The 18,296-nt window shown below is 46.8% G+C and overlaps 1 protein-coding gene across 1 annotated transcript in view; it reads left to right on the top strand.

Moving 5' to 3' along the window:
* EVL (Enah/Vasp-like) overlaps positions 1-18,296 on the top strand; it is a 165,475-nt gene that overhangs the window by 91,590 nt on the left and 55,589 nt on the right. Inside the window, 1 exon segment of the mRNA XM_033850618.2 lies at positions 10,708-10,876. Coding sequence (XP_033706509.1) covers positions 10,708-10,876 — 169 coding nt within the window.

Here is an 18,296-nt window from a genome sequence, read left to right as displayed (position 1 = left end):
AGAGTGGAATTTAAATACGTTTGAAGTTGGAGCAGTCCTCGTGTGCACATGGCCTGTCAGGTGGCTCCCCAAGGGAAGGGCTGCGTCGGTGGCCTCGAGAGAAAGTGTGGGAAGGGGTTGAGACAGGATCAGTCTAAGGATGTCAGGCCCTCTCAACAGTTGGTTGGAGTGTTTGTTCCAGATTCCACTAGACTTCACAGAGAAGTGGAGCCAGCTGTCCAGGCATCCGGGACACTGGCATCAGAGCAGAGAAAAGGCAAACAGTCTTTTTTTTTTTTTTTTTTTTGCGGTACGCGGGCCTCTCACTGTTGTGGCCTCTCCCGTTGCGGAGCACAGGCTCCGGATGCGCAGGCTCAGCGGCCATGGCTCACGGGCCCAGCCGCTCCACGGCATGTGGGATCTTCCCGGACCGCGGCACAAACCCGTGTCCCCTGCATCGGCAGGCGGACTCTCAACCACTGCGCCACCAGGGAAGCCGTGGCAAACAGTCTTGACCGCACATGACGTGGCAGTCTGGCTCTCCCAACCAACTTGGGTAGAAGAAAAGATACTTGGGTTTGATACCAAATTTGTTCTTCACTTACCCAAAGCCTTTCTTTAATTCTAACACTCACAAAAATGGAGCTTAGTCACCATTTGAGATTATGCGTGTTATTCTGTGCGGATCTAATTTATTGTTTTCATTACTGTAATGCAGCAGTTCTCAAAATGTGATCAGGAGACCTACTCTTTTAGGGGTCTGTGAGTCAAAACTATATTTGTAATAATACTGAGACATTATTTGCCTTTTTCACTCTCATGAGTGCAAAGTGGAATTTTCCAGAGGCTTACATGACATGTGTTGACATTGTCACGGTGACAGCCAAGGAAGTGTATACTTGTGTTTTTAAAACTTCTTAGTTTTAATTTCAAATATGGTAAATACAGATAGACTTAATCTCCATAAACAGAAGCTTTTTGGCACCCTCAATAATTTTTTAAAATTTATTGAAGTATAGTTGATTTACAGTGTTGTGTTAATTTCTGCTGTACAGCAAAGGGATTCAGTTATACATGTATATACATTCTTTTTCATATTCTTCTCAATTATGGTTTATCACAGGATATTGAATATAGTTCCCTGTGCTATACACTAGGACCTTGTCGTTTATCCATCCTATACATACTAGTTTGCATCTGCTAATCCCAAACTCCCACTCCATCCTTCCCCCACCCCCACCTCCTTTGGCAACCACAGGTCTGTTCTCTGTGTCTGTGAGTCTGTTTCTGTTTTGTGAATAAGTTCATTTGTGTCATATTTTAGAGTCCACGTGTAAGTGATATCATATGGTATTTGTCTTTCTCTTTCTGACTCATTTCGCTTAGTAGGGTAATCTCTAGGTCCATCTATGTTGCTGCAGATGGCACTGTTTCATTCTTTTTTATGGCTGAGTAATATTCCATTGTATATGGATAGGTACCACATCTTCTTTATCCAATCATCTGTTGATGGACATTTAGGTGGCTTCCATGTCTTGGCTATTGTAAATAGTGCTGCTGTGAACATAGGGGTGCGTGTATCTTTTTGAATTATAGTTTTGTCCAGGTATACACCCAGGAGTGGGATTGCAGGATCATATGGTAATTCTATTTTTAGTTTTTTGAGGAACCTCCATACTGTTCTCCATAGTGGCTGCACCAATTTACATTCCCGCCAGCAGTGTAGGAGGGTTCCCTTTTCTCCACACCCTCCCCAGCATTTGTTATTTGTAGACTTTTTAGTGATGGCCGTTCTGACTGGTGTGAGGTGGTACCTCACTGTAGTTTTGATTTGCATTTCTGTACTAATTAGCTGCCATCTCCAGTAGTTTATACGGGCGTACAGGGGTCCTGAGACCAAAACAGTTTGAGAACCACTTCTGTAACATAGTCTGTTATGTGACTGTGCTATGAAGGACACGCACAGAATTGGTAAAAGCCCCTGGTTCAGGGGGGTGGCTCCCACTGGTCGAGAGGAGGGCACTGGGATGCAGGGGCCTCCCAGCTGAACAGCCTTCTGAGATGACATCACATTTCCTGGCCTGAGTGGTGGGATCATGGGAACCTACTTCTCACAGGCGTGAACTGTTTTCAGAATAACATTTTACGTTTAGAACAAAACACCAAAGCTGTAGGCATGAACTGTTTCAGAATAAACATTTTAAGTTGAGATGAAAACACCAAACCTGTTTCAGGCCTGTTTCCATTAAGAGGAAAAAAGGTCACCCTAGAGGGGATTTACTCATTACCAAGAAGGAAGGCACCTTTCCATTGGAGACATCTGGCGTCTGCTCCGGTAGACAGTCTTGCCTCTGCAAGAGAAGGCACCTGAGTGTGCTGCCCCATGTGATGTGGTAGGATACATGCCCACTACCACCTGTGCTGTGTTCTTCCTGTTTACCCTGAATTTAGTCACGAGGAAACAATCCAGGATGGGGACGGCCCCCAACACAATTGGCCTGATCTCTTCACACACACAAAAATCAGTATCAGTGATAAACAGGAAAAAAATAGGCCCTAACATTCTAGCTTAAACGAGAGTAAGCAGACAACACAACTAAATGTAATGCATGAGCGGATCCTAGATCTATAAAAAATCAAAACATTTTGGGGAAACTTGGGTAACTTTTAATATGGGCTCTGTATTGGATCTATTAGTAAATTACTAATTTTCTTAGATGTAATAATGGTGTTTAAGTTATATATCAGAACGTCCTTATTTTAAAGAAATGTAAAAACCTTAGGATTGATGTATCATGATATCTGGAACTGTCAAATGGTTCAGAAAAAAATGACATAAAAAAGAGAAAACTTGCATGTGGCAAAAATGCTTTATTCAGGAGGCAGAGAAGCTCTATCTTGTAGCAGAAAGGGGTCTGCAGTCTAGTCCCGGCCTCCCGCATTTAGCTGTGGGACGTTGGTAAGCTTGCCCCCTTCACTTGGCCTGACTCCTCCATCTAAAGGTTCCTTACGAATGTTTCTGGGCTCTGACAGGGCTCTGTTTCCATCCCTGTTCCTTGGTCCCTGGATTGGGATGCGGTGCCAGTACGCCTGGTGCAGGCTCCCTGGTTCCCCTGGAACGCGTGCGTGTTGAGAAGTAACGGGAGGCCCAGGGTGATGGCCAGGAGCACCAGGCACTCTGCCCGAGACGCACGCACCCCCACCCTGGGCCAGACGCGCCAGGCTCCCCTTCTGCTGCGGGCGCTCTGCACCCCTGGAGTGCCGTGGGCTGCGCGCGCGCCTTCCCTTGATGGCGCAGACCGCGGCTTCTGTTCAACACACGGTCTGCTTTCTAAGGACCAGGCGTGGGGATATATTTGCTTCGTAGTCGGTACTCAGTGAAAGGGGTGTGTTCTTGGTTTATTTGTTAAATTAATGCGGGAAGAGAAAGCAGTGGTGGCCCGATCTCAGGTGGGTCGTGACCCCCTCCCCACCCCAAAGAATCCTCGAAGGCTGAGAAGCAGGATGCCTGGCAGAACTAGGCACACTCAGAAGCAAGCATGTATTCAGAGATAATTACTGAGCAATCCAGCAGGTCCCAGTTATTGGAGCTACAGAGATGAACATCTTTAAAGCAACCACAAAAAACCTGCCTCGTGGGGGAGAGAGAAAATCAGCAGACCTTCAGGACAGTGGCAGTGAATGGACAGGTGTTTCCTGAAGGCAGTGGCACTGAGCTGAGAAAGGTGAGATGCAAACTGTGGATGTAGGAAAGAGAAGTTGTCTTGAACGAGGGACATACTGGCTCAAGTAAACAGCACGTCTGCATGAGGTAAGACTTGAGGTGAAGCCAGTGTGAGGCGCCTTCTGTATCCACGTTGGAGCTGCCCTTACCCCTTATTCTTTTAACCTCCAAGGAGAAAACTAAGGTCGGGGGCTCCTGAGTGTGACCTGGAGAGCCACCCTGGGCGTTCAGGTGGCAGCGCGCAGGCTGTTGGGTCCTGCCTTTGCCGGGAGCCCCAGGGCGGAGGCCTGCCCACTGGGGGCACAGGCTGTGCTGCCGGGGCATCTCCCACGCCGAGTCTCCGAGCCCTGCTTTGCCCACTTACTCTCCTGAGTGCCTGCCCCTGGGAGGGTGATGGCCCACCCCCTGGAGAAGGTGCTGGGTGGCTTTCCTTCATGCCACTTACTGTACCTGCCACTGTTCTGCAGGTCTGTCTGGCCGGGTATCATATGTCTCAGCCTGACGGAAGAGAAAACGAGAGCTAGAGAGGTAGCGGCTGGGAGCAGGGAGTGGTGCCAGCTCATATCAGCTTACATCAGCCAGACTCACATTCACTGGGTGTTTATTGGGCGCTTAATCCCGCGATAGTTATTGTGGAGAGGGAGAGGAAGCTCCCAGTAGGGTAACCACTCACTCTGCTTTGCCTGGGACCATCCTGGTCTTAGCGCTGAGTGTCCTGCCCCACCTCCCGGGAAACGCCTCAGTCCCAGGCAAACCTGGATTCCTGGTCCTGCTGGGGCGACAAGATACGCCTTCAGGACAGAGTGTGATGAGTTGTTCTGTCTGAAGGGAGTGACCGAGCTGGGCATTGGGTTGAGCCCGTGCTGGCGGGGAGGGTGAGGTGTGATCCAGGCGACAGAGTGCGCTCCTAGGCTGACCCTCCAGAGGACCCCGAGAGGGCAGCCTGCACTTTCCCAGAGCCGCGGGTCTGTGTCTGCAGCTGGCCTCCTGGGAGCCTCACTCTCCGTAGGCCCACCCTCAGCACTGCGGTCTCCTGACTCTCAGATCCCAGGCCGCGGTGATCTGACGGTGCTCTGTAACCGAGACTTTTATTCAGCTACTCTCTCTGAGGATTAACGGACTCGGATTGTAGACGGAATGTTCCCACGGGCACGCGGTCATAAATGCACTTATTCACAGTTAGAGAGTCATGTATTCAACAGTTTGTAGTGTCAGCAGCACACAAGGGAGCAGATTTACGAAGGGGAAAGCAATAGAGCCCCTGCCTTCAAGGAGCTCACCTTCTAATGGGGCAGACGGATGCTGATGCAGATGTTGAGAAGCAGGACAGACAGGTAAGAGCTTTGGTGAGAGGCAGAGACGAGCACAGTGCTGCGGGGGCTGGTTCTTCTTACAGGTCCAAGTGCTGTACAGGTTCCAAGCTCAACCCTGGGCTTAGTTTTCCAATGAGCCTCTCTTCGTTGGACCTGTTGTTCTCTGTTCCCTTTTTGGCTTTGCACCTTTTTGCTCTTACTTTATGAAATTACACTCTGTTCTTCAAATTTTTGTAGTAAATGCCTGGAAAAGCCCCGAAAGGTATTTGTAGAGTGGAAAGGATTCCACATTCACTGCGCACAGGGAAGAGCGTGGCCAGGATGGGGTGTCACCGCAAGCCCGAGAGAGGTTCGGAGACCTCATTCCCGGTCACGTAGGGAGCGGTGGGGCGGGAGTCCACCAGCTGGTGGGACATGGAAGCTGCGCTTTTCCAGAAGGAATAGACAGAAGCAGAGGTGGAGACTGACTTCAGGCTACTTTCACTGTGTTTTCCCGTGTATTAGTTTTATCCACAGTGTATCAGTGGTTTCTTATGTCAAGTCCAGGAATATCTGTGAGTTTGTTTCACAGTTATATGCAGAAAGTTTGGGGTGTGTTTGCGCTTTTTCTTTTTAAGTGAGAGATTTCAACAGGGATTCAGTAGTGGTCTCTGACGTATAGCCTAGAGGAGTTAACTGCTGAACCAGTGACAAGACACTGACTGCTGACCCGGGGCTGGGCTTATGGGCAGAGCTCAGCACGAACGCTTGGCTGTCTGAGGGGGGCCCTGAGGTCAGACTAGCCTTGTACAGATGAGGAAACTGAGGCCCAGAGGACGCCATCTTCCTCCTCTACGGTTCTAACAGAAGAGCTGTCCCAGCTTTCTTAGTGTATGTCTCACCTGCCACTGGGAGGGAAGTTACAGACTTGAATATTTTGCTGGGCCCACAAATACCCATACAAAAGCCCAAAATGAGACTGGAATTGGACTGCTAGCTCTGCAAGAGCCTTCTCCTGGGAGAGAAACTGCTTGTACCTGCAGCTCAGAGCAGCCTGTTAGGTCCCAGGGGGCAAAAGTCCATCAGCCTGGCAGTTCAGCACCATGTGGAACAAACCAAACGGCATATTGGACTGATTCCCACTGGTCAGTGGTTGTTTGCTCACGTGAAGGCAGCCTGTCCGAGATGAGCCCTCAGGAGGACCAGTTTTGGCGCAAGTTGTGTAGGGCCAGGGCTGGGGGAGGGGAGGGGTAGCAGTAGTCCTTCTCAGTTTAGTAAAGGGAATCTTGTATGTATGTGTTTGAAAAATAGTTCAGCCATTCTGATATTTGTCTACCAAATTAACTTTCCTCAAAAAACTGATTTAGACAAATGAAGTGTCTGGTGCCTGTGAAATAACACGTGTAGTGTAGAGTTTGCATATTCATCCCCATGGAGGTGTCGAGAAGACAGTGAATATATGGCGCTCAGAGGCACTGTCTAGGCTGGAGAGGAATCAAGAGTTTACTAAAACAAAACACAAGAAAAAATTTTCATAACTAGGTGTGGTGATGGATGTTAACTAGACTTACTGTGGTGATCATTTTGCAATATATATAAATATGGAATCATTGTGTTACACACCTGAAGCTAATATAATGTTACACGTCAATTATATCTCAGTAAAAATAAAAAGTAATAAAGTGCTGACTCCTGCAAAACAAAACAAAAATCCCGAAGGGATAATAAGACGAATCTTAAGTAAACACGTGTTTTCTTGCACTTAGGGTTTGTTCGTGGTAATAAAATAAGCAGAGATAGACAAGCACTAGTCAAATGGGAACAAAAATAGGGATTTTTGATTAACCACAAGTTCAATTTGAACCTAAACTGCTAAAAAAAAACAAAAAAAACACAAAAAGGGAGCCTGTGGCTATGATTACAATTTTTAAAAAGTGGTTGATGTTGAAGCACCTAGCAGGGGCAAGCACAGCGGGGGGTCCGTTGCCGTATCATGTCCGTTGAACAGCCCCGAGAGGTGTATGTGGTGCCCCAGGTGGGCTCTGCACGCAGTGCGCTGTCCTTGCCTCGCTGGCTGCGGGCCGCCCCCGCCCGGAATCCCACATCCCCTTCCTGAACCCGCCTGGGGTTGAGAGCTCTTCAGCATTAAACCCACACTGCGGTTTCTGCAGAAAGTCTCCCCTGTTCCCTCAGTCCCTCCAGGCTGAGGAAGGTGTGTAATTATTTGTCTTATTTCCTGAGTAGCTGTGAGCAGAGACTGTCATGTGCATCTCTGCATCACTAAATGTTTTTGGACTCACTGGCATCTGTGCTTGTCAGACGAAGGCAAGAGTATCATACCCAGATCCTGAGAGAACATGTGACAGGTGGTGACTCACTGGGGTGGCACGGCGGCCTGTCACTGTGTTGTGTGAGTGGTGGATGGCAGAGCCAAGGTGCTCCTTCAGTTGTCCACTAGACTGGCAGAGCTGTCCAGAGCCCCTTTGTGCCTCTGGAGGGCGGGGAGTGGGCTGACCCTCAGGACAAGGACAACTCAAACCGTTTCACAACAAACAGGCTGCTCTGGAGAGCAGAGTTCTCCGTCGCCAGCAGTTCCATTCAGAGGCTCGGCGCGCTCTTCGGGCTGCTTTAGGAGGTGTGCTGTGTTGAGCAGGAGAGGGGCTAGGTCCTCTCCAGAGCTCTCTTCACAGGGAGCAGTCCTCAGGCCCCTGCTGTCTGCCGGGTTCTGGAGATAGTGGAGAATGAGACCCCTGTGTCCCTGCCCTCGGGGAGCCTGCACCGTGCAGGCTGTGTTACTTCGGGTCTTCCAGAAGCAGACACCAAGTCCCCCAGGACGGCTACATTCCAGAGATTTATCAGAAGGTCAGTGAAGGGTGGAGGGAGTGGAGAGGCCCAGAGAGCCTCAGGCCAAGGTGCAGGTCTGGCGTCTGCAGAAGAAGGGGCGAGAAGGACTGAGGAGGAAGCGTCTCAGCCCACAGCACAGTTCTGAGACAATCTGGGCCTGGCTGATGAGGTTTCCCCTGGGGAGGAGCCCTGCGTGGGCCAGCCATCCCTGCCACCACTGAGTCATTGGCAGACAGTAGCCCAGAGAATGTGGCCTCTGTGCAGACGTGGTGGGCATCCAGAGGGCAGCAGCTGGGACCACTGGTCAGCTCTGCTCCAGAACAGGCTCGTTTGAAGGTGATCAGAAGGGCGGCACTCCGCGGCCTTCACACAGGGACTCTACCACACGGTTCCTTCCCGGCTTGCTCCCCCAGAGGCATCTCGAGGGCTTCTGTGTCACGTGCCAGTGAGCGCTACGCCTGGGACTTTGGCTCAGATCCCTCTGACTTGATCGAGTCTGTGCTTTGTTACCTAACACTGTGCCGCGTCTCAGGATCTCTCCCAGCTCCTGAGCCAGCATTCAGAGCACACACCTACTTGCCCACTGTCACCATGAGCGCCTAAGTGCGTGAGTAGCAGTAAGTGACACAGCTTAGCCCGGAACTTGATTAGTAATTAGTTTACATTGGTGTGGGACTCTGACTTGATCTGAACCAAGGTCTAATTCTGTGTACAGTTTACTCTGATTCCTACCTTCGACTTCATGAGGACAGGGCCCCAATGACTCAGCCAGGGGAGCGGCAACTCCTCCTAATATTCTCGTAGAAGGTAACATGGTTTCGGGCTCCAGAGCTCAGAGAAGGCAAAGCTTAGTGCTGTGTTTGGTTCTCCTTTTGTTTTTCTTTTTTCTCCCTGCCGGTATGATATGGCTGTCTTCAGGGGAAGCCCATGCCTGCTCGGCTCATCACTGATTTCCCCTTAATTATTTGTTGAATGAATAATGAATTATGAGAAAAAAGATGCAGCACAATTGCACAACAAAACCCACCTAATTCACTCCCAGTACACGTGTCCACAGAGGGAGCCTCGGCACAGGGCGTGGGCGGCTGGCGTCCAGGGCACCCCAGACTCCTGCACCCTCGGGCAGAGCCGAGGGGCCAGCAGAAGGATTGAGGTGGAGCAGCGTAGGCCTGGAGCGGGTCTGAGAGCGCCGGCACGCGAAGTCGTTAGCCGGACAGCCATCAAATGTACGTAGGGATTCGTGTAACATGAGGTGAGGGGATGTGTACGGACAGGTTTGTGTGTGCACATACCCAGAATCGTTGCTAAGGTGGTGACCATCTGTACGTGTCTCCTCCGCCGTCTTGGAGTCGTAGGGGAGCCGGGTCCCGGGGAAGTTCAGCCCACAAGAGCCCTCAGGCAGGCTGCCTCGGCCAAGCTGAGGTTTCCAGGTCCCTGAGGGCCAGTCTCCTGAAAACCATCGTTTTGTCACCTGGTGACCGCTGGGACTGGGGAGAGAACTTCTCCGAGTATTTGGTTTCCCTGCCCTCTTAGAGGTGGTGAAGGGAACGGACTGTGACTTTCTCCTGACTGCTTGGTCTCCTCATCACGACTATCACAATTACACTTTCACTTCTTTATAACTTGCCGCCGACTTGCTGGGCTTTAACTTTCCGTTTCTAATTCTTCAGCCTCCCTTTCTGCTAACAGCCACTCCTCGCTGCTGTTGGGGTGCCTACCTTTGAAAACCACGTCTTACCTTTTTTTTTTTTTTGCAGTACGCGGGCCTCTCACTGCTGTGGCCTCTCCCGTTGCGGAGCACAGGCTCCGGACGCGCAGGCTCAGCGGCCATGGCTCACGGGCCCAGCCGCTCCGCGGCATGTGGGATCTTCCCGGACCGGGGCACGAACCCGTGTCCCCTGCATCGGCAGGCAAACTCTCAACCACTGCGCCACCAGGGAAGCCCGTCTTACCTTTTTAATTGGGGGATTCTAATATACTAGAGACTGAGAAAGTAAATGTTTAAGATTATTAGGCTTATATGTAAATGAAGAGGCCGGTGGGCTCTGGGAGACTTGCCCTGCGTGCTGTGGCAGGAGTTGCAGTGTGCTGACTTCAGTCATGACTACCTTCTCTCTCCGGGTGCTTCTTTTGCTTCTTCCCTCGTTTTCTGTCACATGCTGAACAGGGGAGTTTGCTCGGAAATGTCTCCATTGAAGCAGGGTGGACCATCTATTCATTTTGATTTTCATCACTCTGTTCTTCAGAAGATCACCTAATCATGTTATTGTCTACATAGCATGTGTGAAGCCACACTGTCGTGCTATCATAAACTGAGCGTTTTGTTGGATGTTGTGGAGAATATTATCTGTATCATGTATTCTAGAGTCAGACAGAACAGGTTGGAAATCCCAGATAGAGTCGCTGAGTCCCTATGTGAATTTGTATAAATCTTTCCAAGTCTCTGAGCCACTCTCTTGTCATCTACAAAATGGGGGAAATAAATGGCTGCTTCATAAGTTGCGAAGCTTATGTGCTTTAGTGCATTGTCTTATTCAACACCGTGCCTAGGACATCGTGGACAGTTGGCAAATTATAGCTGTAATTCCTTTCTAATTCAAGCACCTTTTCCCCTGAAAGTGAAGCTGGGAGTCTCTTCCATGCTATCAAAAACTTTGGCATAGAACCTCCTGTCCACTCCCCCTGGTCTTTGGAGAGTCAAAACTTATCACCGCACAGAGCGGCCCTTCCACAGACAGTTGGAAGCTCTGGCAACTAGGAAGTTCCTTTGTGTCAAGCGGCAGTTGGCCTCTGTTTCAGAAAAGGACAAAGCCAGCATCCATCCCTTGTAACTGAGGCTGACGCTTAACGTTTTCTCTTGGTCTGCAGCGAACAGAGTATCTGCCAAGCCCGGGCTTCCGTGATGGTCTACGATGACACCAGTAAGAAGTGGGTACCAATCAAACCTGGCCAGCAGGGATTCAGCCGGATCAACATCTACCACAACACTGCCAGCAACACCTTCAGAGTCGTCGGAGTCAAGCTTCAGGATCAGCAGGTGAGTGCTGGGGTGACAGGCCGTCCCCACACACACCCCTCACACACACACACCTCGCACACACACACACCTCACACACACACACACACACCTCACACACACCAGACACACACACACCCCTCACACACACACACCCCTCACACACACACACCCCTCACACACACACACACCCCTCACACACACACACCAGACACACACACACCCCTCACACACACACACCTCACACACACACACCCCTCACACACACACACACCTCACACACACCAGACACACACACACACCTCACACACACACACCCCTCACACACACCACACACACACACCTCACACACACAGACACACACACCTCACACACACACACCCCTCACACACACACACCCCTCACACACACACACACCTCACACACAACTCACACACACCACACACACACAAAACCTCAGGCACACCTCACTTCACACACCCACACCTCACACACACACCTCACACACCACACACACACACACACACACACACACACACACACACACACACACACTGGTGGACAATGGTCAGAGAACAACAAGGTCACGATTTAGAGTCAAAGGTCTGGGTTCAGTGTCTGGCTCTGTTCTCATACTCCAAGGTGTAAGATCTTGAGCAAACTATCTTTTCTGAACTTCATTTTTCACAGCTGTCTTACACAGGCAGTAATCCACACCCTGCCTACCTCACTGTGTTATTGTCATATTAGAATATAAATAAAATAATAGATGTGAAACAGCTTTGAAAAATATATTGTACAAATGTGTTAGTATTCTCTGCCTGCATACCCATAAGTAATATAGCTGTGAAGATTTTGGGTCCACCAACCCCCTAAGTCTTACTTTGGGGGGAATATCAAGATGATTTAAAGAATCTGGGATCATTCTCCTCCATAATAGTACATCCTGGAAAAATCAGATGAGGTAGTTTGTGAGTGTACCTGGTAAGTACCTGTGCCAATAAATACAAGGTCAGTCCACCTGTGTCCGCGGTAGTCGTGTACAAATAACTCAGACAGAGTGAGCTGATGTGTCGTGGACTGAAATAGAGACATGGAGAAAGGGCTCGTGTGGCTTCACCACAGTGACTCTGTTAGGGCCTCAGGCTCTCCCTCCAGCTCTCTTCTTAGAGATGGACAAGGACATTTTTCAGCAGTGAAATCGGCAGATCTGTAGTTCAGCGTTTATGAACACCTCTGCCTTAAATAGGCAGCCCTTGTCAGTCAGCCCTGGGCTGAGTTGAGCAGCAGGTTTGCTGCTATCTTTGCAAGAATCATCGTGTTCTCAAATAGGAAAGAGAACAGAAACTGAGGACTCTGTTTTTAGTGTGTTGCCTATTGAATGGGTTTCTGCTTTTGCCAAAATAGCCCTATTAGATTTCAGATTCTTGTGGCTAAAAGGGACCTCCTCACTTCAGAACCCCTGATCAAAGGTGGTCCTTCTGACCTGGAACTCTGGGTACCTTCAGGGGCATCCCTGTCCCTTGTTGATGAGCCTTACGGATAGGCAGGTTATTCTAAAAACCTTCTAGAAGCTGCTTCCCTGTTCTTCTAGTTCACTGATTCTGGCTCTGCCTTTTAGAGGCACACCGCACCATACGCTGCAGGATTTATAACACCTTTAGCCCCAACTATAGTGACAACCAAAAACATCTCACACATTTCCCTGACAGCCAGGGCAGTTCCACCCTGGTACTCGCCTTTGACGTAAGGCGCATTATCTCAGGCAGTTCCTGAATCATAGTGGGTGTTCCCTAAGTGGCTGCTTTTATTATGACAAGTTTTCCATTCTCTTCATGCCTCTTGGTTGCCCTGCAGGGCACACTAGGAAGATACCATGGTGTGTGGGAACCAACGTGAACCTGGTTCTCGGAAGCCTCAGCTTCCTTCAGAGGAAAGCACGTGTTGGGGCTCGTTTGGGAGGAGACCTTTGCTGCGTTCAGGGAGGGACTGGCAGCCGTCCTCAGTGATCTCCTGGGGAAACTCAGAGAGACTCTGTTGCCTCAAACTTAGAGATCTTCTGGGACCTGATGGAGAAGTTACCAACATAGCCTTCCAGCTGGAATTACACGTTCATCAGACAGGCTCCTGGAACATGGTTGCAACTCTGCCCAGGTGGGTGGGACACATTAGCCAGGAACACAAAAGAGATTCTCAGTAAACCAAGGTATTAGAGAAAGTGGCAGGAAACCTGGTCCATAATAACTTTTATGGACCCAGGAGAAAATATGAATTTTCACAGGTCTGATTTCCAGGCAGTATGGATTACAAGGTCAGACATCTTAAGAGAGACAGAGATTCCTGGTCTTATAACCAGAGGGGGACATCGTACATGCTCAGTGCTCTCTGTGGCTTACAGGGCACTCTTCATGTTTATTATTTCAGTCCCCCAGTAACCCCATGAGGATAATGGTATAAGAATTGTCTCCCCCGTTTTGCTAATAGGTGGACATAAAACCAGGTGATCATTTGTGGGGAAAAGGACTGGTAAGTTATAGTATCATTAGCCAGGGTCTAACCTGAATCTCACATCAAAGGTGAAGAAACCAAAAGATGTTTAGTTGAGAAGGAGTTATGGCCACTAAAAATGTTAGTGACTCTCAGGCTGAATTAATAGAAGTAGAGGCCCAGAAGGAGGGATTTTATAGTCGTGCTCTGCTCTGCACTGGTTGTACTTTCCCGTGAATGTTGGGACCAAATCTGAGTGCCGTAAATGAAATCTGTAAGGAGGAGGGCGTCCAAACTGCTGAGAGGTCTGAAAGCAGCATTACTATGTGGAACAGTTGAAGAAGTAGCAAGAGATATTTACTTGGAGGAGAGAAAAACGGAAAGGGGCATGGCCACAGTTTTCAAATCTCTGAAGAGCTCCTTCTCCATGTGGAGGAGAAATCTTACTTTTTCTGTGAAGCCCTGAGAGCAGAACTAGAAATACTGCGTGGATACTACGATGGAGACGATTGAAACTCCATAAAAGGAAGAGCTTTCTTAGAAGCACACTACGGAAGAGGGGCTGTGTTGCTTTGTGAGCCCACGAGCCAGCAGGCCATTTGGTAAGCATCCTGGGAAGAACGTCCCATCACTGGGTGGACATTTGGATGAGACCCCAGAGGCCTTTGCCAACCTGTAGATCCTGGGAGTTTTAGACCCAGGTGAACATGTGGGTCAGGAAGACCATTCCCCACCATCAGCTTTTTCTGTAAAGGGCTCTTGACTCTTCTTACTCAGAAGCCTCAGAAACCTGTTAGACAGTATTTGGAGTTACAAGGTCTCCTTGAAGAGAACCGGAAAACACTCCCACTTGTTCCTACACTTCCCAAAATAAAACATGTGCAAACATTGTTAATTGTGGGCTCTTACACAAGAAGTGTGACCTTTTAAAATAAGTTTTACTACAATGAGGTACCACCTCACACTGGTCACAATGGCCATCATCAAAAAATCTACAAACAGTAAATGCTGGAGAAGGTGTGGAGAAAAGGGAACCCTCCTGCACTATTGGTGGGAATGTAAATTGATACAGCCACTATGGAGAACAGTATGGAGGTTCCTTAAAAAACTAAAAACAGAACTACCATATGACCCAGCAATCCCACTACTGGGCATATACCCTGAGGAAACCATAATTCAAAAACAGTCATGTACCACAATGTTCACTGCAGCACTATTTACAATAGCCAGGACATGGAAGCAACCTAAGTGTCCATCAACAGATGAATGGATAAAGAAGATGTGGTACATATATACAGTGGAATATTACTCAGCCATGAAAAGAACGAAATTGAGTTATTTGTAGTGAGGTGGATGGACCTAGAGACTGTCATACAGAGTGAAATAAGTCAGAAAGAGAAAAACAAATACCATACGCTAACACATATATATGGAATCTAAAAAAATAGTTTCTGAAGAACCTAGGGGCAGGACAGGAATAAAGACGCAAACATAGAGAATGGACTTGACATGGGGAGGGGAAAGGGTAAGCTGGGACGAAGTGAGAGAGCGGCATGGACATATATACACTACCAAATGTAAAACAGACAGCTAGTGGGAAGTAGCCACATAGCACAGGGAGATCAGCTCGGTGCTTTGTGACCACCTAGAGGGGTATGATAGGGAGGGTGGGAGGGAGACGCAAGAGGGAAAAGATACGGGGATATATGTATACATATAGCTGATTTGCTTTGTTATACAGCAACAACTAACATAACATTATAAAGCAATTATACTCCAATAAAGATGTTAAAAAATAAAATAAAATAAGTTTTATCCTTCAGCACTTGTCTAGATTAGTCCTACCAAAGCTTGGAGAATTAGTTTTAATATAAAGCTGATAAGGACACAGGTTGAAAGTAATAGAGTGGAAAAAGATGAACCTTAACAGACACTAACCAAAGAAAATGGTGTGACTATATTAATATTACACAAAGTAGACTTTAAGGCAAGAATTATTAGTGAAGATAAAGGACCTTTTTAATGATAAAAGAGTCAACTGAAAAGGATGACATAACAATCCTAAATTTGTAGGCATCTAATATATCTTCAAAATATATAAAGCAAAAATGGACAGATCTAAAGGGAGAAATAAAGGAATCCAGAAGCCTGGTCGGAGATTCTGTTCATACCTGCAAGAGACTGGAATAAGTAGACGTAGAAAATTTGAAGAGCGTTATTAACCAACTTGACGTAATTTACATTTATAGAAACTACAGGCAGCCACAGTAGAATATACAGTCTTCTCAAGTGTACATTGAGCATTTAACAGGACAGACTACATGCTAGGCCACAAAGCCAATCTCAACAAATTTAAAAGGATTAAAATCATACAGAGTTTTTCTTAGACCACAGAGGAATTAAGCTAGAAATCAGTAATAGAAGGATAACTAGAAAATCTTCAAATGTTTAGAAATTAAGCAGTATACTACTAAATAACCCATAGGACCAAAAAAAAAAGTCACAATGTAAAACTAGAAAATATTTTGAACAGAACAATAGTGCAACTGCAATGTAGCAAAACTTGTGGGATGCAACTAAAGCACAGCATATAGACAAACGTATAGCTAGAAATGCATAGCTTAGAAAAAGAATGATTGAAAGTCAGTGACCTAAGCTTCTATCTCAAGAAGCCAGAAGAAAAAAATTAAACCAACAAAAGTAGAAGGAAAAATTAAAAGCAAAACCAAAAATCTAATGAAACAGAAAGCAGATACACAATAGAGAAAAGCAAAATGTTGTAGTTTTTTTTGAAAAAAAGAGTCTAGATAGACCCACATATATATGGTCACCTGATTTATGACAAAGCCCCGTTGCACTCAGTGGGCTAAAGATGGTCTTTTCAACAGATGATGACAGAACAATGAGATATCAATATGAAAAAAAAACTTTATCCCTAGTTCCCACTATACCCCCAAATTAATTAAAAATCAACCTAAATATGCAAAGTAAATCAATAAAGTGTCTAGAAGAAAATTCAGGAAAATATCTTCATTATATTAAGGGGAAAATACAGGAAAATATCTTTATGACCTTGAACGGGACACACAAAGCATTAACTGTAAAAGAAAAAAAATTAAGTTGGACTTCTTTAAATTTAAGGAGTTTTCTTTGTTAAAAGGCCCCATTAAGAGAATGAAAGGGCAAGCTACAAACAGGGAGAATATACGTACGTACACACACACATACGTACATACATATATACATGCATACATATGGGCAGGGAGAAAGAGAGGGAGAGAAATGAATATGACAAAGGATTCATATGAAGAATATATACAGAACTCCTACAAATCAAAAAGAAAAATCATACAACCTCTTAAAAATGAGCGAAATGACTGGGACAGGAGTTTCACAAAAGAGAAAAGAGCAGCGGAACAGAAGACGTGGCCAGTGAGCACGTGAAGGTTGCTCTACATCATTACCCATAAGGGAAATACAAACGAAAACTGCAATCAGAGTACTGCACGCACACCAGAAAGGCTAAAATTCAAAGGACTAAAGGCTAAAATTAAAAGGACACCAAATGTTGGTGAGGATGCAGAGCAGCTGGAGTTCCCATTACCGCTGGCGGAGGTGTCAATCAATACAGCCTGTTTGAAAAATGGTTTGCCAGAACCTAGTAAAACTCAGTATACACCTACCCTATAACCGACTCTTGGGCACCTACCCAAGAGAAATGAGTGTCTGTGTCCACTGAAAGACCTATATGAAAATATTCCCAGCAGTTTTATTCCTGATACCCAACAGTTAGAAACTACGAGAATGTCCATCAACAGGAGAATGGATAGGTTATTTATAGTATATCAAAAAATGGAATGTTATGTAGCAATCAAAAAAAACTATATACTTATAAATACAGTGACGCAGGTGAATCTCATAGATATTATATTGAGTGAAAGAACACAGAAACAAAAGTGAACATACCATATGAATCCATTTCTGTGTAGTTCAAGAACAGGCGAAAGTAACTGATGGTGATACTCAGAAACGTGGACATCTCTGGGGAGGAGTGTATTAAATGAAGCTGATCCGCACCCCTAAGTGGACTTGTAGTAATGCACATGCTCTAAGGAGAGTAAACAAGGGAATGGAACCATTGAGTAGGTACAGAGATTTTTAACTATCAGCGCTCGTAAGTTCTGTCTGTCAGTTAATGAACACTGACCACCTCTCGAGATGGTCAAGTGACAAATAGGCCATGTGTCATCTGCACATATGTCCAAAACACATTGCATGGACTCTCCTTTTTTAGAAGGCAGTTTAGAAGTTTCAGAGTAGATCTTTTCAAACAGAAAATATAAATGTTTAAATGGTCATGTCCATTGATCCAGAAATTCTGCTCATAGGAATGTTCACACAGACATATGCACAAGGATATTCAGTCCAGCATTATTTATAATATTTTCATTTTACATATGAAGAAGCTAATGCCAGTAACTTTTCCAAGTTTATTCAGCTGCAAAGTAATAAGGCCAGAATTTTAATCCTGAACCGTTTGACTCAAAACCCTCTGCTCAGTCCTTGTACCTAGTACGGTAGTTGTGTTTGGAGCAGTCGTAGACCCTTGTGGGCTATGTCTGGCTAGCAGACACAGCACTCGGTGAGCAGCCTTTATAACTCTATGCTCTAGGTGTAGATGGATCAGAAATGGTAACCCAAGAGCTGCAGTTGGAGGACAGGCCAGCCATGTGCAGCAAAGAACCCAGAGGACTTCTGGGACAGCTTTATCACACTCTCCCAGTCCAGTAGCCGAAAATCTCTGAAAGTAGAGAATCGATTTCTGAGGCTCTTTAGAGGTTAGAGCTAGGACCAGAGAAGGAATTATGGGAAGAAAGATTGCAGCTCATTATGCTGGCAGTCAGAAGCAGCACAAAGTGCTAGGCTACAGGCTTGGATTCTAAATTCAGTTCTA

The sequence above is a fragment of the Tursiops truncatus genome, chromosome 2, assembly GCF_011762595.2.
Source record: "Tursiops truncatus isolate mTurTru1 chromosome 2, mTurTru1.mat.Y, whole genome shotgun sequence".
NCBI lineage: Eukaryota > Metazoa > Chordata > Mammalia > Artiodactyla > Delphinidae > Tursiops > Tursiops truncatus.
The sequence above is the reverse complement of the archived record's forward strand: the minus strand, read 5'-3'. Positions and strand labels throughout refer to the sequence as shown.